General features: G+C 39.9%; 1 protein-coding gene across 1 annotated transcript; it reads left to right on the forward strand.

Annotated features, from left to right (window-relative positions):
* The first annotated feature begins 203 nt into the window (after positions 1 to 203).
* On the forward strand, positions 204 to 22,873 carry LOC127366197 (collagen alpha-1(IV) chain-like). The gene is made up of 52 exons (XM_051405044.1): positions 204 to 320; positions 2,007 to 2,054; positions 3,455 to 3,544; positions 3,749 to 3,793; positions 3,958 to 4,002; positions 4,098 to 4,160; positions 4,720 to 4,773; positions 4,956 to 4,982; positions 6,911 to 6,979; positions 7,103 to 7,165; positions 7,389 to 7,424; positions 7,940 to 7,984; positions 8,175 to 8,252; positions 8,681 to 8,734; positions 8,922 to 8,987; positions 10,187 to 10,231; positions 10,349 to 10,402; positions 10,490 to 10,531; positions 10,669 to 10,747; positions 10,907 to 10,942; positions 11,090 to 11,266; positions 11,822 to 11,911; positions 12,211 to 12,291; positions 12,432 to 12,502; positions 12,579 to 12,767; positions 12,851 to 13,022; positions 13,147 to 13,236; positions 13,352 to 13,453; positions 13,689 to 13,783; positions 14,226 to 14,376; positions 14,507 to 14,620; positions 14,844 to 15,008; positions 15,124 to 15,210; positions 15,338 to 15,481; positions 15,667 to 15,765; positions 15,898 to 15,996; positions 16,136 to 16,275; positions 16,423 to 16,546; positions 16,654 to 16,734; positions 16,930 to 17,028; positions 17,188 to 17,235; positions 17,725 to 17,907; positions 18,174 to 18,304; positions 18,651 to 18,723; positions 18,967 to 19,041; positions 19,304 to 19,429; positions 19,654 to 19,749; positions 20,200 to 20,409; positions 20,492 to 20,669; positions 20,881 to 20,995; positions 21,084 to 21,256; positions 21,449 to 22,873. The coding sequence occupies exons 1-52, from the start codon at positions 249 to 251 to the stop codon at positions 21,534 to 21,536; spliced, it is 4,977 nt and encodes a 1,658-aa protein (XP_051261004.1). The 5' UTR covers positions 204 to 248; the 3' UTR covers positions 21,537 to 22,873.
* Positions 22,874 to 23,695: the final 822 nt, after the last annotated feature.

Here is a 23,695-nt window from a genome sequence, read left to right on the forward strand (position 1 = left end):
TTGACCGCATGAGTAAGTTCAGACCGCCCTCCTCTTCAGGGTGAAATTAAACAACTTCTCCGGGCTGCTCTGTCTGTCAAGACACTTGATCCAGACAGGGAACTTTAATTTAACTGAAGCCCTGGCCTAAAATCTCCCATAGTTCAGCAATGGATGGGTGTAATGGGGAGGCTGGGTGTTGAAGAAGACGCTTCAAAAAGACATTAGGAGTCTGTGGTCACTTTGCTTTTGATGTAACTGGAGCAAGAATGTGGAGGCCAGTGTCCGTAGTTCCTCTGATCCTGTTTGCCGTGATGCTGATGGGCACTGCGGCCAAAAATGTAAGATATTTACTTATTCCTTGTTGACATAACATTGTACAGCAGAACGATCAGATTTACTTTAGCCAAAACCACAGACTCTTATCTGCACAGGTATTAAACACAAACATTGTATTGTCTTTTTTCATGTGTGCTTTTATTTTATACTGTACACACATGGGGTACTTACTCTTAGTTTTAATCCTTTCAGGATCAGACTTTTGGTTGTTATTTATTTCATATCAGACTGCAGAGACTGGATAAGTTGCTGAGCTACAATTGTGTATTAACTATTGGTGTGCTTTGTTAAAGAAAAAACTACCCATGTCTTTCTCTTTACCACACAGTTTTTTATCAAAGCTGTTTGAACCTGCTCTTAAGAAATACATCAGTCACATTTTACTTTTTTCTCTCTTCACATAGTGTTTAATGTTGTTCAGAATAACTTACCTTACCTTTCTCTTGCTGTAACTCTCCCAGGTTCCACACAGAAATCTACTGAATCACTGTTTATGGGAGAAAAGTGTCTTTCTGTTCCTTGTATTTCCTGTTGTGTATGTTAGCACCACTTGTTCTTTACAGTCTTAGCTTTGATATACAACAGTGTGGTCTGTTTGTTACATTTGTGTCTCTGCTTATCTGCAAAACATCTGCAAACATCTTGAGTCCTGAAGAGATGCAGGGTTTTTTTGCAGTCTGTTTGCACATGCACTTTACTGTATACAGCATATTTCACTGGGCAATGTTGGTGGGCCTATTTATGGTATGGGTTTTTAAGGTCATTGAAGAGGGACAGGATATGGTAGGAGCAAAACAGCAATCCAGCACTAGACAGAAAGGTTAGAGACATTTATTAGTTGACGTTATTTTTTCCTGCAAAAAAAAAACTTGACAGCATAACATTTTCATGCTGTTATAGCCTAGCTGCTGTTAAAGCCATGGCAATAAAAAAGCATTCTACCTTATAAGACAAAGATGATTGTGTCCAATTAATTGGAATTGTTTTATTTTAATTTCATGTGCACAAGGAAGTAAGTTTATTACAGTAAAAAGGCCTCTATTAAATGACCCAGAATTGGTTTCAGACCCTTTTTGTCCAGGAGCAGTGCATTCGGGTTTATTGCTGGATTGTCACAAGGTTAAAGTTAATTGGAAATATAAAACATCTCAAATAACTTGATGTTAACTGATAATGGTCCAGTATATCACCTTATAGCCAATTGCTGACCTATCATTTACCCTGCAGACAGCCCACCACTGTGCATGCAACTACCTTTTTAGTGTGTTTTCCTCTGTGATAAGCCATAATGTCCACAGCCTTCAAATTAAAGGCCACTGCGTTGAGCAGAGACACAGGAGGTGTTAGCCCTTAACACTGGAGAGTTATAGATGTTATTTAGTTAAACTGCTTCCATGAATCTTCCACAGATCCTCCCTAACAAAACTGTCTTCATTGGACGAACAACAAATTGTGGATTAACATAATGTAAAAGTTGCAATTGATCTTGCAACAGTTTGGATCACTTAAATCAGGAGACTGCTTTCGGTACCTGCTTCCCAAGCTTTGGGGTGCACCCAGCTTAAGAGGGGGTGCACATGACTGTAGGTGTGTGTGTGTGTGTGTGTGTGTGTGTGTGTGTGTGTGTGTGTGTGTAAAAAATTCCTTTTACACAATACATATTGAACAATGTTACAATTTCTTTTTAGTGTGTGTGCAGCTCAAGGTGCCACTGTAAAGGAAAGAATGGCAGCAGGGTGAGTGGATCATTTAATGTATGTGTTAACATTTCATCAGTTCTGTTGTGTGCTATGAATTATTTAATTCTGCCTCTTGCAGTTTCCACTTGTTTAACTCATTTTGTTACTTTGTTTGTAACTATGATTGACGTACATTACACAACAGGTCAGGTGTGCCAGCTCAGCATTTTTTGCAATGTAGGAACTCACATTTGATGCAGCTATATTATTTAATCTGAGTGATGCACCAATACCTTCATGATTTTCTTTTATTTTCTTCTATTAGTCAACCTAAATGCATCAGTTCAACACACAACGATATATGAAAGAATTGGCCTTCTTCACAGTAGACATGTTGACTGGTCACAGTAGGAAAAGCACTATGGATTTGTTGTATTCAAGTGTTGCAGTTAGTCATGACAGTGTGACAGTGTGACAGTGAGCCAGCGTGAACAATATCAGGACCCTGAAACTGAAACCGCTAATGGAAATTAAATTCAGATATCATTAATTTTATTATTTACACCCATGCTTTTCCAACTGTGACTTATCAAATGTCTTCTGTGACCTTCCGAGACCAGCAGTTTCATTTTAAATCAATTTGCAGTGAGCTCCAAGCAGAGAGCGCAGAACCCCTCAAACCTCTTTAATCTAATACTATTCATACTCAGCAATGGTCTGCAAAAAGTCCTGTCACTGTATGTATTCCACTGATTGTAGTCTGATTGATATTTCAGGCTAGCATGCAATCAGCAAAGTGCAAAATGCAATCATGAGGGAAATCATCAAATCAATTGTGTGTGTCAATTTCAAGTATCCAGCCATACTTGAACACGTGCAAAAAGACACATTGATTCAAACTATATGTAATATTTATTAAAAGTTTTTTTATTAATGTTCAACTGGGATTGAGAAGTAAGTATTGTTTAACAGCAGTCTCACTTTCAAAAACATCACCAAAACTCAAAATAACTTCCTATTACTCTGAAAGTTATTGACAGGTATTTTAATACAGGGACTAACACTTGACAACAATAAGTAAGTAGAAGTATATTATTAATGTTTGCTGATACTGCTAGAGGTTTGTTTACTGTAGTAATGAACAAGCTTTTATATTTTTAACCATGATCCAGAAAATTTTGATTTTACATGTGTAAATTGGACTTCACCGGTGACCTGCAATGGTATGTTATTTAGCAGCAAGTATGTTATTGATTATGCATAAATCTCATATTTGAGTGTGCAGCAATATTTCCATGTATCCATGTTGATAACAATTAAAGAAGTATGTAATGTTTGAAATTACATACGTCTGTACGTCTGTTGTTATTTATTGTCATTTGCTCTTTGTCTGCCCCCTCATCTCTTTGTCTACATTACTCCCTCTGCTTCTTTTTATCTCTCTCTCACAAACACAGGGAGACAAAGGCATTGCTGGCGTTCCAGGTCTCAAAGGGTCAACGGGTCGTCCAGGAATCGATGGTCATCCTGGACCTATGGGACCAAAGGTACAATTTCAACCTAGCTCCTTTGCACTTATATTCTGTACATCCCCGAATCCAATACTGTTGTCGGGGGCAACATTAACTCAGACTGTGTATAGACTGTGATGAAGTACACTTTCTCTTTGTGCACATAGACAACTTTTAGTTGTGCTTATACTGCATCTTACAAGATCATCAAGATTAATTATAGGTTTCTGTTTTTGCCAGGGCAACACTGGGCCTGATGGACCTGTGGGGCCAAAAGGCGATCCGGTAACACAACTGTGCAATCCAAGCTTGTGTTTGGGTGTTTGTTGGCTGTTTATATGATATCTCAGCGTGTGTTGAGTTATGCTTTAAATGACTTGTGTATAGACTCAGTAGCTGTGCTGTGTGCCTTTTAAAAGAGTAAACTATTTTTGCTACTGTCATCCCAGGGACCTCAAGGTAAAGAAGGATATGGTGGGACTCATGGTGTGCCGGTGAGGTTTTCTTACTCACTTATAAATCTGTGTTGTTCTGTTCATCATCATCATGTTAACTGATGCATGTTACTTTTGCTGTTATTCTCCTCTAGGGTATCCCAGGTTTACAAGGGCCTCTGGGACCCACAGGGGCCCCAGGCTGCAATGGGACAGAGGTAAAAACATATTACACTGAACAAAATTATAAACGCAACACTTTTGCTTTTGCCCCCATTCATCATGAGCTGAACTCAAAGGTCTAAGATTTTCTCTATGTACTCAAAAGGCCTATTTCTCTCAAATATTGTTCACAAATCTGTCAAAATCTGTGTTAGTGAGCACTTCTCCTTTGCCGAGATAATCCATCCACCTCACAGGTGTGGCTGATCAGCATCAGACAGCATGGATATTGCACAGGTGTGCCTTAGGCTGGCCACAATAATGTCAACAATATTTGAGAGAAATAGGCCTTTTGTGTACATAGAGAAAGTCTTAGATCTTTGAGTTCAGCTCATGATAAATGGGGGCAAAAACAAAAGTGTTGCGTTTATAATTTTGTTCAGTGTACATATTAACAGTGGTATTGTGGCATGTCTTCCATGTAATAGTTTCAGATTATTTGTGAGGTGCTCACATAATGGAGCTTTGAGTGCAAACATTTTTCAATTACACTTTTCTATTCTCAAACAAACTTTAACCAGGCTCTCATATTTTGAACACTTTATGTACTTTTAGGGAGACGATGGACTTCCTGGTATCGCCGGGGCCCATGGCATTAATGGAAATCCAGTAAGACACAAAATCCCCAAAAATGTATCCTATGTTAAATGGTGTTGTTATCAAATACAACAAATTCAGCTAATTTGTTACACTTGTTACCTACTTAGTTGTTTTTTGTTTAGTGCTATCCTTAAAATTATCCATTAAGAAAGTTGTTCAAAATGTGCCTGAACTTTGTATTTACTTTACAGGGTCAAGATGGTCTGCCAGGACCTAAGGTAATAAAATGGGTGCTGTCCCACCATTGGCCTATTGTGAGTTTTGTAGGAAGGGTGAAACTGCAGAATCCTTCAGCAATTACTGCCTTTTAAGAAGTTTATCAGCAGAATCCTGATGTACCAAGTAAAAAAATAACACGATGCTGCACTAGTAGTTGCCCTCTCGGCCTCCCCAAGCTCCCAGAGCTCATTTTGTATCTGGTCCATGTGAGACCAACAACTCATTTAATGATTTTCTTTATTAAGTCTGTCCACTTTTATTTGCAACAAGAAATGTGTTAATTCTCAAAGTTAATTTTCAGGACAAAAACATTTCAATGTTTATTTGCATGCACAAGAATGCTAGAAAGGGTATACGAAATAAACTCTTAGGGTTGTAATCATGATACATTTCTGTCGCAGGCTTTGCCCTAAAGTGTGAATCTGTTGTCTCTGTAGACCCAGTCGTCTTAGTGTATCTGTGGACTGAAAATTAGCATGTACCAGCTCAGTTAGTCTGCTCATGGACATTTCATGTGATGGTGGGAAAAAAAACATCTTGGGTTTCAAAAAGGCTTCCACTTTTTCCACTATTACCCCCACTCGGTAATCGCCCCAGCTGGGACAGACTGGCAGTTAAATATAAAAATATAAATGACAGTTACATATAAAGTCATATAACCTCATGTTAGCAATGGTTCCTACATCTTCATCATCACTTCTTCCAGTAGTGGTGACACTGCTGTGTTTTGAAATGGCGGATGATCCTTCATTTTTGAAAGACCTACCTCGCCTGGTCCTTTGAAAATCAATAAAACAATGGACATGACATCTCCCAAACCGGCACACACTATATACATAGGCATACATACAAAGACCCAAGGGACACTTTCTGTGAAATTTCTGTGGTTTCCGAGGTAACATAATTATGCCAACCACATATGCAAGCCCATTCTCCCAGTGAATCACTTAGTCTTGCAGAATTATCTTCCACATTTGTGGTTCCTAGACACAAAGGATACTGCCCACAAGTCCTAGCAGAATAAATACTTCTAGGAAGAAAGTGTTGCATGATGAGGCCAGCAGTTGCAGAATAGAATTCCTAGGACTTTGAGAACTTGTGAGAGAATATAGTGTGAGAGTTTGCTTGCGACCATTTACACTAATGTTGCCTGTGTCATGGCAGTGGATAATTCTAAATAGCTTCCCCCCCCAGGCCTGATGAAAAACTTCAGAAGTTGAAGCCTTTGTGTTATTTCTAGCCCATGGTTAATAAGCACAGTGAAATCCCTCTTTTGTCATTCTATGGTTGCGCTAGTTGAATAAGGTCTATACAGCTGTTTCAAAGGGGCAGCCCCCAAGAAATTAAATGTGGTCATTCTAATTCTAAGCACATGCAAGCATGTCAAGGGCACAAATACATAAAGATGAGTGATGAAGCCTACACAGCCCAACAGTGCACTAGAGTTGCAAAATGGAACTATGAAGTATTATTACATAGGGGAGAGTGGGGTAAGATGAGCCATTTTTCATATTTAGGATCACTACATCAAGGCAATCATAGTTGTGTCGCTAACTAATATATCTGCATATATTTCAGGATGTTGTGCATCCCTTCAAACAAACAGAATCAGTGTAAACATAACTGTTTTGATAATATAGGATGTGCAAAAAAAGTGGTCTTGTGGCTCAACTTACCCCGTGTATGGGGTAAGTTGAGCATAGGAGCGGGGTAAGTTGAACCGTATCCCTACTGCCCTGATGCCTTCCTCCTAAATATTTGGTCACATGATCAATGTTTTTTACCATTTCCTAGCAACAAGGGGTGGCTCAACTTACCCTTTGGCTCAACTTACCCCACTCTCCCCTATTCTATGCAATATTATTACACATCTACTGTCATTTTAACTACTCTGATGTTAAATAAACAAACTATTTCAATTTCACAGGGTATATCTCAGGTATCACATGATGCAATACCAGGGCCACCTGGACCACGTGGGAGGGACGGAGAGCCGGTAACTATTTAGATTGCATTACTAATAATACATTTTTGTTTGTATCGATAGAAGAGATGAGACAAGTAGTACTGGATCAGACGTGTATATTTATATTAAGAGGAAACTTCCTTTATATTTCAGGGAGATTTAGGTTTCCCTGGAGAGCCTGGACCAGAAGGGAACCCTGGACCACCGGGCTCTGACGTGAGTAAAGTTTTTTTGGATTACCTCCCATAGAGAACATAGCATATATATATATATATATATATATATATATATATATATATACACACACATATATATATATATATATATATATATATATATATATATATATATATATATATATATGTGTGTATATACATAACTCTCTGGAACAACATATTATGTGATGTGTGATATAACTGTCTGCATTCTTTATGAACAGGGAAGTCGTGGTCGCTCAGGGGGTCCGGGAGCAAAGGTAATGCTAATGAATATTTCTTTGGATATGTGTGTATGTGTCTGACAGCTTGTGCCTGTGATAACGAGGGTAACTATTTACTGGGTTTCTAAGTGGCACAGAGGAAAACAACAGCTGCAGGTTTTTTGTTTTGTCCTGTTTCTCCAGTTATTATAGTTGGCAATGCCTACACTATCTGGGAAAGTTTCCTAGTTGCTGCTATACTGGTCGATCACAGTTGTTCTTTGGAAGGGCAGTATTTTGGAATGTAGCATAAACATCATCATGTGATATTGTTTCCCGGGTCTCTTGTGAAACTCTGCTCAGACTAGTGAAAATAGTGGTATTAGGATGTATTGTATTACAGAAGGAGCATGGCAGTTTATGGCAGCAACAAGGATACTAAACATGAGAACGTGACCACAATCAAACTGGGTGTAACATGGGAAGAAATGCAAAATAAAGGACATCTCGAGAAAGCCTGGGAAACCAGGTTATTTACATAAACAAGTTACAAATGCTTTCCCATCCTACAGGGACAAGAAGGCAAAGGCGGTATCCAAGGACCTCGTGGGCCAAAGGTATCTTATTTTTTAAACACATCGTAACAGTATGTTGATAAGGTTCTAATTATTTATGGAAAGGATGTTGTATTGATTGCACATAATTTTTGTCTCTACCTTCGACTAATTCTATGACATGATCATTAGAAAATCTGTGTTCATTATGTCTTTTTCATGTTTGAGGACGATCTTAATGTGTTTGATGCAGGGGAGACAGGGACCAATAGGCCCACCAGGGTCTCCGGGTCGGATTAAGGAGTTCTTCACAGAGAGTCTTACATTAAAGGTACAGTAACAGACTGAGGTCAAATCACTGTAGCAACTATATAATCCACAGAGTGATGTTTCCTGTATGAATGGGGACAACTGGAATGCAATATCATGGCATTAACGCAATCAAAGTTATAGTTTCAGGTGATATGCATGACGTTTTTCAGTATTAATATATCAATCATATCTGTATACATCCATCTGTGTGGTGAATCTCCATTCAGTCAAGGTTCAGAATACTGGCTAGATAAAATGCTAATTTCTCTTGGTAAAGGGAAGAAGTAAAAGGAAGAAATTAAAACACAGGGTCACCAAAAATACTAGGATTTACCCTTTCAGGACTATGAATGTCCACAGTAGATTTTATGGAAAATTGGCAGCATTATAGGCAACTGTTGTCATTGCAACTAATGAACCATAACTTTATTTAATTTTTTTATTCAGGGTGTAAAGGGAGACAAAGGAGATGTAGGTGGAAAAGGCTGCAATGGTGCACCAGTAAGTTTCTCTTTAAAATTGACACCACACACCACTCATTCCCTACCTGACATTACACATTTCATTAATACAGCCCTTTTTTATTTTTCAAATCTCAAAAGCTTCTCCCCTACTGTTGGTTCTGCTTTGTTGTTGTTGTGTAATTTTACTCTCTCTGATTCGTGTCCTTATTTTAATCTGTTCTCAGGGACTCCCTGGTTATGGCTCTTACACCAAAGGAGCAAAGGGAGACAAAGGACCGGAAGGCCCAGAAGTAAGATACCACATACCATTTATTCCATTCACCCTCAACTTTGAGTCTACTTTTCTGATGCATACATATGAAACATCATGGTGTCCCAAAAGAACATTTTGCTTTTTTATTTGACACCACATATTTCTCCTTCCAAACAGAGATGTTTCACCACTCTGCTGTAGGCAACCCCTTGGGAATAGCTCAGTCAAAAAAAAAAAGATCAGCAGAGGGCAGCAATGCAACATTAAACTCAATGTTATTTGCCAATAAATAGGAAAAGAAAAGAAAAAAAGACCCATATTCATTTGTCCCTCCATCAGTTAACTGCAGGTTTTCACCAGTTGTGTGTTTTCTTGTGAGCATGTAAAGTGACACGTGTTTTTTTTTGTAATTTGTATACTAAGGTGTGTATACTTTGAGATGTTCGCCTTCGAATCGTTGTATTTTTTAACAAAGTGAATTTGCTTTCCTATTTTTTCCTATTTGGACGAATTTTCATATTTAATTTGTTTTATTTTTGTTGTAGCAATTCCCTTACTCTAAGGCAATTTTCACCTATGGGAGACAATAATAAACTTAACATTATCAAAATATACAGTATATACCGCAATTCATTGTAGCTCCTTTTTTAAGGCCCACCCAAAAAAAGAGCTGGGAGAGCAACTTCTCTGAAATGCAGGTAAAGGTTAAGCTCAAGTACTGGGACAAATTCTACAGTTTTGCAATGCAACATTAAGAGCACCCCAAAAAGGGCCAATGGCTGTGGTCAATCTGACTTCATTGGATCTGATTGTATCTAATATTTGTTTTGCAATCAGTGCATCAAAGCCACCCACATTTCAAATCTGAGCCTGACCTGAAATTTTGTTTGCTATGCGGATGGCCTGATATAGCCAGATTTTACTGTTATTAATTAACATGAAGACATCAAGAAGAGCTCAACAGACTCAAAACTGTTTCTCATTTTGTGACATACAACTAACTGGAGGAACTGCTTTTGAGAGCTTTTTGCTTATTAAATCTATCCATGTGTAATGAAAAAGGGGTCATCCCTCAAACTGTTGATTGCATTTATGATTACTGAGATGTAATACCAACCAAGAAGACATTTTTAGAAATCGAATAAATGGCTGAAGCCCTTGGTAGGTTGGTAAATATTTTCTTAATAGAAAGAAGAACCTACCAGTTCCTCACAGTTGTCCTTCATTACCTTACAGGGAAAGCCAGGGAAGGATGGTGAACCTGGACAATCTGCATTAAGGGTACTGTTAAACTATGCTATAAGTGTGTGTGTGTGTGTGTGTGTGTGTGTGTGTGTGTGTGTGTGTGAGTCATTATGTTATTATGTGTGTGGCCTTATACGATATGATTTTCTTTAGGGAAGCCCTGGCCGCATAGGTGATCCAGGATATCCAGGGACACCAGGAGGGACGGTCAGTGGTCTGTTCTGCCAAAAACTTTTCCCAGTCTATTGGTATGCTTTGTATCATAATTCTTTGATTGTATGCTCTAATATTTAGGGTGAAAGGGGAAATAGGGGTCTACATGGTCCACCTGGAGATGTGAGTTTATTCTTATCATTTTCTTCTTGGTATTCTTTTTGGTATTTTGATGCTAGTATTTCCAATACAGACAGTATGTGTGAATCCAGATATTCCACCATGAATTCACTGCATGCCCTCTGTGGTTTTGTTTACAGATACTTGTGACTGAGCCACTAAAAGGATACCATGGAGATCCTGGTCCCCCAGGCCCACCTGGGCTTCCCGGGCGTCAGGGTAGATGAACATAGCATTGTGTAATAAGCAGACAGACAAATAGTGAGATGAACAGTAAAGAATAAAGTCAGTGTCTGCCATGATTGAGTTGTAACAAATGTTGTTACTGCAGCAGACTGACACATACAGAAATAACAGATGTTGCTATTCTTTTCTCAGGTGTTGTGGGGTTTCCTGGACCTGATGGACCTCCAGGTATGCTATTCTCATCATGTCTCTGTATTACTCAATTTACCAATGACCAATAAAATGTGTTTTTTATTTTTGTTTTATTTAAAAGGCGAAGTATTAACAGGTTTCCTAAGATCTTAAGCTCACAGTCTCTCACTTTGCATTGTACAGGCCGTGCATCTGGGATTTATGTGCCAGGCCCACCTGGTCCCACTGGCTTCCCAGGCCCAAAAGGGGACCCTGGAGAGCCAGGTGATATTTATACTGGACTCCCTGGTCTTGATGGGGATGTTGGTGATCCAGGGCCCCCTGGGGATTCAGGCCCACCGGGACCTCCTGAAGACAGAAGTATGTGTAAATGTCTTCTTTCTGAAAAATAATTTTATCTAAACAGCCCAACTACTACTTCTACAACTTATATTAATAGTACTGGTATTGTTTCCACTTTCAGCAATAAGATAATAAAATATCTTAGTTAACTCAGTTCTTGCATGGGTGATAGTTGTGGTTTTGGTAAACCTTGATATCTTTTATCCTATAGGCTTATACCATGAACCAAATGTTGTGACCCTGTATCTTTTCAAAGCTCACTTGCTTAGTTTTATTTTCTATTATGATAAGATAAAATATCTGCATGTCATTTACAGTAATGAACGCAAACCTTTGCTTTATGCAATGGAAAAAGTGTCAGGCTGATAAATATTAAGCCAACATTTATCAGAGACTTCATGGTAAAAAAAACAATGATGAGGATACACAAGCAATCAAAGTTCAAGGTTGGATTCAAATTCAAACTTTGAGTTACAATGTATGTGCTAGGCACATTATTGATATATCAGTCACAAGCTGATAATTGTAATTTCTCAAGTACCAACAAAAATCCCCCAATGATGTTGCTTGTAGCTAACAGGATTACCAAGGGAATCCCAGGAATGAAGGGAATAAGGGGTATACCTGGACCTATGGGATATGACGGGAAGTATGGAACTAAAGGTGGGTGTTATTTATTAATTAATTGTTAACATTTAATTTGTTTCACATTGGTTTGACATCTCTTCTGACCTGCTAACTCGTATTCATTGATAAACTATGCTGGTAGACTATTACATGCAGTTGTTGTGACAGTATTGTATGCAGCCCTTTAATATCTTATGAAGGACATTTACATTTTAGTCATCCTAACAGTCTGGACTAGACAGAGTAAGAAGACAAAGTTAAGATGAAGAAACTATAGCAGTGTGTCATAAATGTGATACTCAAAAAAAATATTCCCATGTTTATTCTCTGTACAGGAGAGAAAGGCGAGCCCTGTTATGTGTGTGGATCAGGACCCCCAGGACCACAGGGTCCCCCTGGTCCCACAGGTATCCCAGGTAAAACAATTAAGTGCATGAAAACACAACACATATTCTAACAACTCTGTCCTGCTTCCATATCCAAATACAGTCTTACTGCTAATACTGGAGAGTATAAAAAGGTTTAACTAGACATTGTATATGTTTCTGTCACTCAGGCTACAATCAAGGACCAGGTGCTAAAGGTGATCCAGGTTTCCCAGGACCTAGAGGCTCTCCTGGAAGACCAGTAAGACAGTCCCATCTGTTTTTTTTTTTGTTTTTTTTACACACACTTAATACTAAGCAATAATTTTTCTATGAAGGGTGCCATTGGTGAAAGGGGATTTCCAGGCCCCCCTGGGCAAAAGGGAGACTCCTCTTCCTATGACATCCCTGGGATAAAGGGAGAAAAAGGAGATCCAGGTCGGCCTGGCCAGCCTGGTTTAGATGGCCGCCCTGGGAGCCGTGGGCTACCAGGTCGCAAAGGCTATCAAGGGTCTCCAGGGGATTCAGTAAGGAGGTTCTTCAGTTTAGCTTAACATACAAATTTATGGCCAGTTAGTGTTGCATTTTGATGCTTCTGTCCATTCTCTAGTATCCCTCCACTGGTGCAGTGGGTGACCGTGGTTTCCCAGGTCAACCAGGGCCCTTAGGCAGACCGGGACCAGTTGGCTACCCCGGGCCAGTGGGATATGGACCTGATGGATTTCCAGGAAGTAAGGGAGATGTCGGGGTTCATGGCTTTCCAGGACAGCCTGGAAGTCCGGGTAAGGAAACACATTGATCAGTAAACAGTTTGGCAAAGACATTTATACATAAACACACAAGTAGAGAGTCCGAAAGACTGATAGCCATGGTATGTCCTTTCTTCTGTCCCTCCTTCATTGGTAGGCCAGAAAGGGGAACCTGGCCACATCTATTCCAAGGGACTTCCTGGTCCACCTGGATATAAAGGTCTTCCTGGCCTACCTGGAAGTCCAGGTAAGCATAGCTCTGTGTTTGATGGATTGAATAATGTATAGTTGGATGGATGGTCTTTGCATTACCATACAACAGATGATGGAAGTGTCTCTTATACTAACCAATAAACATTCAGGTTATCAAGGACCTCCAGGTACTCCTGGAACACCAGGTTTACCAGGACAGAAAGGAGAAAGAGTGACATTTCCAGGAAGCCCTGGGGTCCCAGGGCAGAAAGGTAATCTATGAGCTATTAAACTCAAGCTTACTTAAAGTTACAACTTACAGTTTAAGTCACTTTGGATGTTTTTTTATATCTCCTGAAGACCATAGGAAGCAGCTAAGAGTATAATTATAATGATTCGTGTTTCTATCACTGTGTGTGTGTGTGTGTGTGTGTGTGTGTGTGTGTGTGTGTGTGTGTGTGTGTGTGTGTGTGTGTGTGTATGTGTGTGCGTGTGTGTGTTGTTCAGGCGACAAGGGGCAGCCAGGTCTCCCAGGCTTTACAGGAAGGGGCTTGCCTGGTCGGCAGGGTCCACAAGGCTCCCCTGGTTTTCCAGGACTGAAGGTTAGAGATACAAACAAAATCTGCAGTGTATATACATCTATCAGTAGTATATATAATACTGTATTGGCCATTAAAATGCAGATAAAAACAAGGAAACATTAAGTTAAGTGTTTTTCTGAAATGGTATCATTACTGTCCGTGTGATACAGGAGATTAGACACTGAATGTTCAATCTTAGCTTCAAATTATCACACAGACATGGGAGTGGTATTAATCTTCTCATCTAATTTTCAGCAAGAAAGCAAATAAATGTACTTCCCAAAATGACTGTTAAAAATGTGTAGGGATTGTTAAAAAAAAGTACTGGTGGTACCTTTTATTTACTAGTCAAAAATAAGGAACAAAAAACGAACACAACACTAAAACAATGCCATATGTCATGCACGTTAAAATGCATGAATATGAATAAATTAATAATACGCTGTATGTTTTTGATTATCAGGGTGATAGTGGCCCTGGATACCCTGGACCCCTCGGCCCCCCAGGGCTTCCAGGAGACAACGGAGTTCAGGGATTTGTGGGAGATCCTGGGATCCCTGGCCTACCTGGGAACCCGGGAATACCTGGCAACCCTGGTTTGCCAGGAGAAAAGGGTACAGGACTCATAAATCAAACAACGAATTGTGGCTCAAATACAAACAGAAGACACAAACACAGTTATGTGCATTCATGAATACATATTCATCCAAACACATTTACTGCTTTATTTTATGCTACATGCAGGACGGAAAGGTTCTGTAGGACAACCAGGATTACCTGGTGATAAAGATTCATGTAAAGGTGGTTTAGCTGGACCAGCAGGACCACAAGGACCAGATGGTTATCCAGGACATCCAGGTCAGTGTATATTAAAGTCATGGGATGTACTGTCAACTCCAAAAGGACAAAGAATAGGTTTGAAAGATTAAAGAGAATAAAATGTTAACTATTGTTTCTCCCATAATTAGATGCTGTGAAACACATTTAGAGTTTTACAGAATAAATGTTTTCTCATCATTCTTTTACCTCCTACCTTAGCTCCCCACCTCCATTTTCAGTCTGTTTGCTTCCCCTCTCCCAGGACTGAATGGTTCACCCGGTGAGAAGGGGAATATAGGTTTGCCAGGGTTTGGTCAACCTGGGCCCACTGGTGAGCCTGGTCTCCCTGGGGCATCAGTACCAGGTTCACATGGGCCTCCTGGACCAAAAGGGATCAAGGGACAAAGTGGCCTGCCTGGTCAACCAGGTATGGCATTGTTTCTCTGAGTGGTGATTTTAAAATGTACAGACTGTGTAATTATAGAATATATTTATACACTTGTATGTAGACTTTGCCTTTAAAACTTAAAATTGTACTTTAGGACTCAGAGGTGACCCTGGACCAGATGGGATATCAAGAAATGGACCAACAGGATTGCCTGGAATTATAGGACCACCAGGCCAAATAGGTAACGCATACCTTCACAGACAAGTGAACAATTTTGAGGTTACTGACATATCCTATTAGTAATTCATTTTAGCTGTATACTGTATTTGGTTCTTTGGTTGATTTTGGGTTTACATTACTCTTTACAGGTGCACCTGGCCCAGATGGAGCCAAAGGTTCCAGAGGTCCCCCAGGCATGAATGGGGAACTAGGTGTGACAGGCCCTCCAGGCCCTAAATCACCGTTAGACAAATTTGACATTATTGGGCCCCCAGGGAATCCTGGTGATTCTGGTAGGCTTCTTGTACAGATATCCTTCTACATCCACGCACTGTAAGATGGACTTGTTTCTCAGAATACAATGGAAATGTTCTATGGGTTATTTTCTGTAAAACATGTTTTGAAATAAAGAGAAAAAGAAAAAAAATAATTCTCTGATAATGGTAATAATAATCTAACTCTACCTGTAATTTGTGAGGTTATGATGGTCTACCTGGTCCCCATGGAGATACTGGAAGTATTGGACCAAAAGGGCAGAAAGGGAGACAGGGAGCACCAGGGGACCCTGGACAAAGAGGTTTGAAATTCTTACAATTGTAACAATAAACGTGTTCAGCAAGTATTCAGTATTTTGGTTCAGCAAATCAATGTTTCTATATTAACCATTTTGGAAACTATATGTCTTTGTTGTGTGCTCTTCTGTGTCCAGGTGCCACAGGTGATCCAGGTTTTGATGGACCAGGGCTCTCAGAAGGAAATCGAGGACCTGATGGATTGCCAGGAGACCCAGGAGTCAGAGGGCCTCCAGGTTAGACCTCCACTTTGGTTTTCATCCAAAATCCACACGTCTAACGTCACAAATCAAAGTACACAAACAAGAGTTGTACAGCTGTAAGATCTCTTTACATTATATTACATAAAATAATTGTTTGGTTTGACCCTCACAGGCCCAAAGGGAATAAAAGGTGATCACGGTATCCCTGGGGGGCCGGGTCCAGATGGTGCACCAGGTTCAACTGGTCACAAAGGAGCTAAAGGAGAGCCAAACTACTATGGATATGGATTTCCCGGACCAGTAGGACAAAAGGTACTAATGACTAATCTAAAGAGTCTTTGATGAAGCACAGGTCCAATCCAGTGAAATACTAAAATATGAATAGATTGAAAATAATATATATATTATAAATGATTAATTTTCTGTCTCTTTTATATTTCTTCTTCTTCTTGTCTTCAGGGTGAACCAGGAAAAAACAATACTAATGTGTTGAAGGGTCAGAAGGGTGAACCTGGAGCTTTTGGACCTGTAGGTCGACCAGGAAACAGTGGAGCTAAAGGAAACCCAGGACCTGTTCTAAATGGTCAATATCACCGGTCATGAAAATAAGGCAGTTTAAGATTTCTTGTACTTTTTCTCACTCTCTGTTAACATCTCCACCCCACTCCTGTCCCCACACTGCTATTCCAGGTTTACCAGGCTATCCAGGGCCTAAAGGTTCAGATGGGCCTCCAGGAAGCAAAGGACGCCCAGGACCTAATGGAGCGCCAGGCAAAATCCTTTGAAATATTTTCTACAATAGGACATGTCAAATTTAGTATTAATATATTTTAAAAGTCAACCCACTGTGTAACATTTATTGTAGAAAAACTCTCTATCATCTCTAGTATTCTAGTTCTATTTTTCAGTCATATTTTAATTGTAATTATTTTAAGTTTAACCTTTTTTCACATCTGTTTGTCTCAGGTAACCTAGGTCCACCAGGTGTCGGTGGTTATCCAGGTCCTAAAGGCAACCAGGGCAGGGATGGGATCCCTGGGCCACCAGGGCAGAAAGGAGAGACGAGTAAGAGGATCTTGCATGGAAAAATTCTGAATGGCTATTTTTAGTATGTATTTCCCTTCAGCCCAGACAACTGGCCTGTTGAACTAAATGTCTCTAACTGTACCATCAAAAGCATGGCTGCAACCAAAACTTATCTATTGCCCCATCTCTCCTCTGCAGTCATAATAGAAGGGACTCCTGGCAGGCATGGTGACACAGGTCAACCAGGTGAGTCTCAGGTAAATTACATCATCCTTTTCAAGGCTTTAACAAACATTGTCATTGTCAGTGTCCTCTGTTTAAAAAAAGACATTTGTGCTTTCACACTTGGCCCAATTGCATTTGGTTAGTTTTGACAATACACTCCACATCCTGGTTTAGTATACCACATAATGTTGTATCTTATTGTGTTGTCTCATTATTATTACCTGCGCCAAGGAGGTTATGTTTTCAGTGCCATTTGTTTGTCTGTCAGCCAGATTACCGAAAAAATCTACCAGTCTGATTTTCATGAAACTTGGTGGAAGGGTGCAGCATGGGCCTAGGAAGAATGTGAAGATGTGAATAAAGACAATGACGTGGTGATCCACTGTTGAGAAGAATGCTAATATAAACTATTATTTTTTTAGTTTGGCAAACTGTCAAAACACCCACGAGCCAACAAAAAACCCACATTCTTCATTTTTGCTGAAACGTCTCTGTATTTTTATACTGTAGGTCCCATTGGGAACCCTGGCCCCCCTGGCTTGTCTGTTACAGGGAGTCCTGGAACGATAGGAGACAGAGGATCTCCAGGCCCACCTGGGGTCTCTGGTCCAAGAGGACTACCAGGAGCAGAAGGGGCTTGTGTTCCTGGGTCTAAAGGAGACCGTGGCCCACCTGGCAACACTGGTAGCCGAGGTGAGAATGGAGGTGTCTCACTTACCTTTTTCTAAAAGCGACACAAAATCAGACCCCAATCTCAGAACTCATTCGCTTATTACACATGATAGAACACTTCTGATGCAGCCTTTTTTTTGCAAGTACAAACATCAATAATTTTTTTCACAATTTTCAATGAAATTAAATTAAAAATTATATTGGTTCCTTATTTTCTTTGTTGTTTGTTATTGATGTTTTCTCAGTTGCCACGTATGTACTTTCTGTCATCCCTGCTGTATATGTAGGCTATCCTGGCGCACCTGGACCTCCAGGTACCACAGTGTCTGGGTCAAAAGGAAACATAGGAGACACAGGTCCTACAGGAAGCCCTGGCTATAATGGACCCCCTGGAAATCTAGGCCCTCCAGGACCACCTGTAAGTGAACCAAGTGAAGGAAGTATTTTTTATACACTTGAAAAATGCCCGACATTCTGCATTCATATTTGTATTTAATAACGGAGTTGTGATTGTCTTTTCTAGTAAAGGTTTATATATGAATGGTAAAATGTGTGTTGTTGAAAATGGACTCAGCACACACAAAAAAATCACAGAATATTTTTTTACACAGTGTCGCTTAACCAGAAGTAGATAAGTAGATTACTTTTAAGCATTATCTGCAGCTGCCTCTCCAACTGAATGTCTAATGCTGAGTCCTCAGAATTTCACTGAAATACTTAAAAGTCTAATCTTTGACCTTTCATTGTTTCATTTGCCTCCCCAGGGTGGAAGAAACAGACCTGGAGGCCCAGGACCAAGAGGTGATTCTGGTCCTCCTGGAATCCAAGGGCGACCTGGTAATTTATCACTTCAACTTCAGCTTATAGATTATGTTTCCTTTTTGAATTCTTCCCCAGACAAAGGCAGATCTGTCACCACAAAAGAGTATTAGTCCATGATTGATTTATGTTCCCACGACTCAGATGAAACGCAAATGGGACAGAGGATAAAGTAGACAGAGAAAAATAAGATATATGAGGATGTATTCTTCTGTGATACCCAATAAGATGGAATTCATGTAAAAAACCTGTGTGTTCTAGGTGACAAGGGAGACCCTGGATATATCCCAGGCCAACCTGGTCCGCCTGGGAAGAGAGGTTTTCCTGGACAACCTGGTGCGACAAAGATCTGTCTTACTATTGTTCACAATAACCCTCTAGCAAACTTAATCGACGTCTGCATCATACCAATCATCAGTTATGACTAGCAGTAGAGATGCCATATTTCACCCATCACTGTCAGATAACCTGTCTAGAACTTAAACACTTGCTTGAAGTACTTGAACATTTTCAAGGTCTAGACATTCCAGAAGATCAGCCATGGGTTTTATATATTTTGGGAAATAGCTTTCTAATTGCTTCTGTTCTATCCATACAGGCCTCAAAGGTGAACCAGGAGTTGTCAATGTGACATATGAAACAGGACCTCCTGGCTTACCTGGTCCTCCTGGCAATCGAGGATCCCCAGGGAGCACTGGACCATCAGGACCACCAGGCCATCCAGGTCCAAAATTTTAAGATGTATCATACATGCTAATATGCTTTAGTTCCAGATACTCATGATCTTCAAAGCCAAGGATATAAAATCTGTTTGCTAACATCTTATGAATGAAATTAATAACTGTACAGTTGTGTAATGTAATGTTGTAATGTAATTTTTAAATTCTGCCACTTCCACCAAGCTAATTTTCTTTACCAACTATGTGACACTGAATTTGTCTGTCCCAGGCCAGCGAGGCGTCAAAGGACAGCGTGGTTATGGCAGAGTTGGCCCACCAGGATTTACTGGCCACAAAGGAGACAAAGGAAGAGCAGGACTGCCAGGTGTGTGTGCATGTGTGTTGATTAAAAGGTGTGTTTGTGTGTGTGTGCATAATGTATGTGTGCAGATGTGGGTACCAACTTAATATGTAAGACTTTGACAACAGGAATTTCCTTTTTCCTTTCTATATGTCTACACAACATAGGGCATATAGTTGGTGTAATGGAAACACATTCAAGACAACCCAGGTTCAACTATCAGCTGCAGTACCTCTGGCTGGGTTGTGCGTTACATCAAATGCGCTTGTGTATTTTGGTGGGAAGCCAGTGAGGGATTTAGTAGGAAAAACCTGGACCTTGTGTTACATTCTCCCAGTTCCTATTTTATTATAAACATACACTTAGTCCAGTGAGAGTTAGCAGTGACAAAAACTGTAGTACAACTCTCTACCCAAAAAAAAATAATCCAACAAAGTCGGCGACATGATGTCACTTGATGAGTTTTCTCTTTAGGTCCAGATGGCAGACCTGGAGACCCAGGCCACAAGGGTTTTCAAGGGTTGCCTGGCAAAAGTGGTCCAGGTTTTGTTGACACTTTCCTGATAGCTAGACACAGTCAGAGCATCCATATCCCTGACTGCCCTCAAGGAACCAGCCTCATCTATTCTGGTTACTCCTTCCTCTTCATCAATGGAAATGAGAGAGCTCACGGTCAGGACCTTGGTAAGAGCATGGAAACCTTCATGAACAGACATACTGTACAGTGTACTGTGTCTTTTTGAAAACACTTAAAACTGTCTTGCAGGCACCATGGGAAGCTGTCTCCCTCGTTTCTCCACCATGCCTTTCCTGTTCTGTGACACAGAAACGACCTGCCGCTACGCTTCTCGTAACGACTACTCATACTGGTTGTCCACTGACACGCCTATGCCTGCCAACATGGTTGCCATCACAGGGGACAATCTGGCTTCATACATCAGCAGGTGAACTTAAATTGTTGTTTATTTAATAAACAAATACAATACAATATAAATTCAGTCAGTTTTCTGCTCATTGAAATATACTGTGCATTTGGCTCAATAGTCCTTTTCACAGCAGTCATTTTGACATAAATTGTAGGGTAAACATAGGTGTTGTTACCAATGACACTAATTACTTGATATTAACATGGGTGTGTTTGCACTTGCGGTTTAGGTGTTCAGTGTGTGAAACCACCTCCAATGTTATAGCCGTCCACAGCCAGACAACTTTGCTACCTGAATGTCCCCGACGCTGGGAGTCCCTGTGGAGTGGATACTCATTTGTCATGGTAAAGAAATCACCAATTTTTGTTGTTTTTCTCTAAATCCCTGGATCTTCTTATGTGCCAATTTCCATGTCATTTTCATCCATTCTAGCAAACTGGTGCTGGTGCGGAGGGGTCTTCCCAGCCCCTGGTGTCTCCTGGCTCATGTCTGGAAAGTTTTCGCCAAGTCCCCTTCATCGAGTGTCACGGCAGGGGCACATGCAACTACTACCCTGATTCCTACAGCTACTGGCTGGCCTCCATAGACCCCAACAACATGTTCAGGTAAACTGTTTTCTTCTGTATTTTTCTTGGTTTTGTATGTCCTATGATAACCACACTGCTGTTTCAGAAGCTTTCCCAAGAATAAAATTCTTACCATATCTTAGAAAGGACATGTTTTTTTATGATTTGCTAACTTAATGGTAATGAAACTCTACTCAAGTTACATTGCTTTTGTTTTGTTCTTTGATACAGAAAAACCATTCCTCAGACAGTGAAGGGACCTTCTCTACAAAGTGTCATCAGCCGTTGTCGAGTCTGCAGACGTGGGGACAATTTTTAACAACAAGCACAATTTCAATGCTATATGCATGTATGAAAGTATGAGAAATATGAGATAAAATAGTCTGAGCATATAGTGTGCATATCTTTTGGTTAAATTGGTGCCTTCATGATGCAGATCTGTGTTTGAGTCTTAGCACATTTATACCAAATTGCCAATCATCTTGTATGGCAGCTGTTATATAAGCTTTGATGATAATGTACATTGAAGTTAATTAAACATTGAGTGTGTCATTATATATTACAGAGGCTGGAGTGTACCACCAGTGTGTTATTTTTCTAGTGACTTGACTTGAGGCCCAAGAAAAGCGAGTAACAGCAGTGATAAAAGCACTGGTAGTAATCGTATTAGCAATAGTATTACTGTGCCCAATTTTTACATAGTCTATTTTGAATTGTCAATACTTTTTTATATTGTCATTCCCCTGTATCTAAAGTTCGCTTGGATTTCAACAAATACACCAAATTTGTGCAGATGACAGCCATCTATACAGTGCCGATGTCACTGACATTGCTTTCTCCCAAGTGACCTGAGAAGACTGGTGCAGTCCAGTCCTTCAGTGACGTAAAGAGTAAGAGGTTACAACAAATGACTCTGAGGCAGCATGTTGTAAATGTGACGCTCTTGCTTTGGAATTGCTACGTTGTTGTGTTTTCATTTGTGCTCCTGACTCTAAAAGCATTTCTCTGAATTTCAGCATGTTAAATGGTGCATGGAAAGATGACCTTTTATGACTCATACTGCCTGCAACTTTTTCCAATCCATTTCTAGATGAACTGTTGAGAAGTAAAACTGCAATCAAAATGCTGCTTCGAGACAGAAAATGCACATTAAGATCTTGTGAGGATATATTGGGAATTTCTGTCAATTGGAGGAAAGGATATTAAAATAAAATACAAATTAAGAGAAATAATGATTATTTGTATGGTATTTTAATGTGGCCTGTGAGCTATTATCAAAAGCTGGATGAATATATAATAGCCTCATTCCTCTCTTTGTTTTATTGCAACATCTTATTTTTCTCTGCACTTTTCAATCAGAAAATCAGTAGTGTAATATGCCCCTGAGGAACAGTCATTCAAGCTTGCTTATCCAAATCGGTCACTGATCGATAGATGCAAACTCCCCATATAGCTAGATGCAAAAAGGCACAATAATGTCCTTAAACAACACCGTGTTCAAAATACTGTTTCTGTTTGGCATGCAGATATTCCAAGATATCGATTGCTCGGAGTCTAAAATAACAAATAGCTTTATATGCTTATGTAAGCTGACACAAGTAACAGCTGAAGACGAGCTGGACCCTCTTGTGTGAATTAAAAACCTGTGAAGTATCACTGATTATCTAATTCATTTTTGACATTTTTGGAGCAGAACCTCCACCCATCAAGACTCTAGTCCCAACACATCTGAAAGGCCTGATATAACATGCAGTCACTCCTTGAATGCCACCTTGAATTAAATACGTCTTACATGGCCTGGTGCAGACAGTTGTCAGCATGGATAGAAACACTCTTGCTGTAAAGTGCTCTCTGTACCCTTCTTAACAGGATTATTCTGCTCCCGACAGTGCACTTACTAATTGTTTAGGCAGCTATATTAGGCTTCTACACCTCTCTAATTGGGTTAGAATGGCGATTTGTTGAAAGGTTGAAGCAAGTCAAGGTTGTCTCCCATTTGAGAAGGACACATGTCCCTTTAGTTTTCTCCACACACGTCTTACATGGACTAGAAAGACATCTGTTCATATTTTAACAGGTTGTAGCTTCATGTGTTGAAGGTTAAATTCCTTATATAAAACATGATGCTTTTAAAAGGAAGGGTAACTAAATTGTCTGTCTATGTAACGCAGTTGCATATTTGCAGCTTGTACCATTATAAAATCATCATAGCCTGTGACAAATATGCCTTAATTCAGATGCACTAGAACTGTTAAGTTAAACGGAGCAGAAATCTCATTAAGGAGATTCCCAGAACAAGCTCACAAGGGTGTAACAAATGATAAGTTGACCTTTATGGCCTCTGGGTATCTCAATGTCTCAGCGCTGCCCGTTGATTCAACTTTATGGCACAGCAGGGTTAATGAAATCATTGTTTCCCCCATGTCAGCGTCATTAATGTTTTATTTTACATGAGTGCACATCACACTTCGCTTACAG

Source organism: Dicentrarchus labrax, unplaced genomic scaffold, assembly GCF_905237075.1.
Source record: "Dicentrarchus labrax unplaced genomic scaffold, dlabrax2021, whole genome shotgun sequence".
Lineage (NCBI taxonomy): Eukaryota > Metazoa > Chordata > Actinopteri > Moronidae > Dicentrarchus > Dicentrarchus labrax.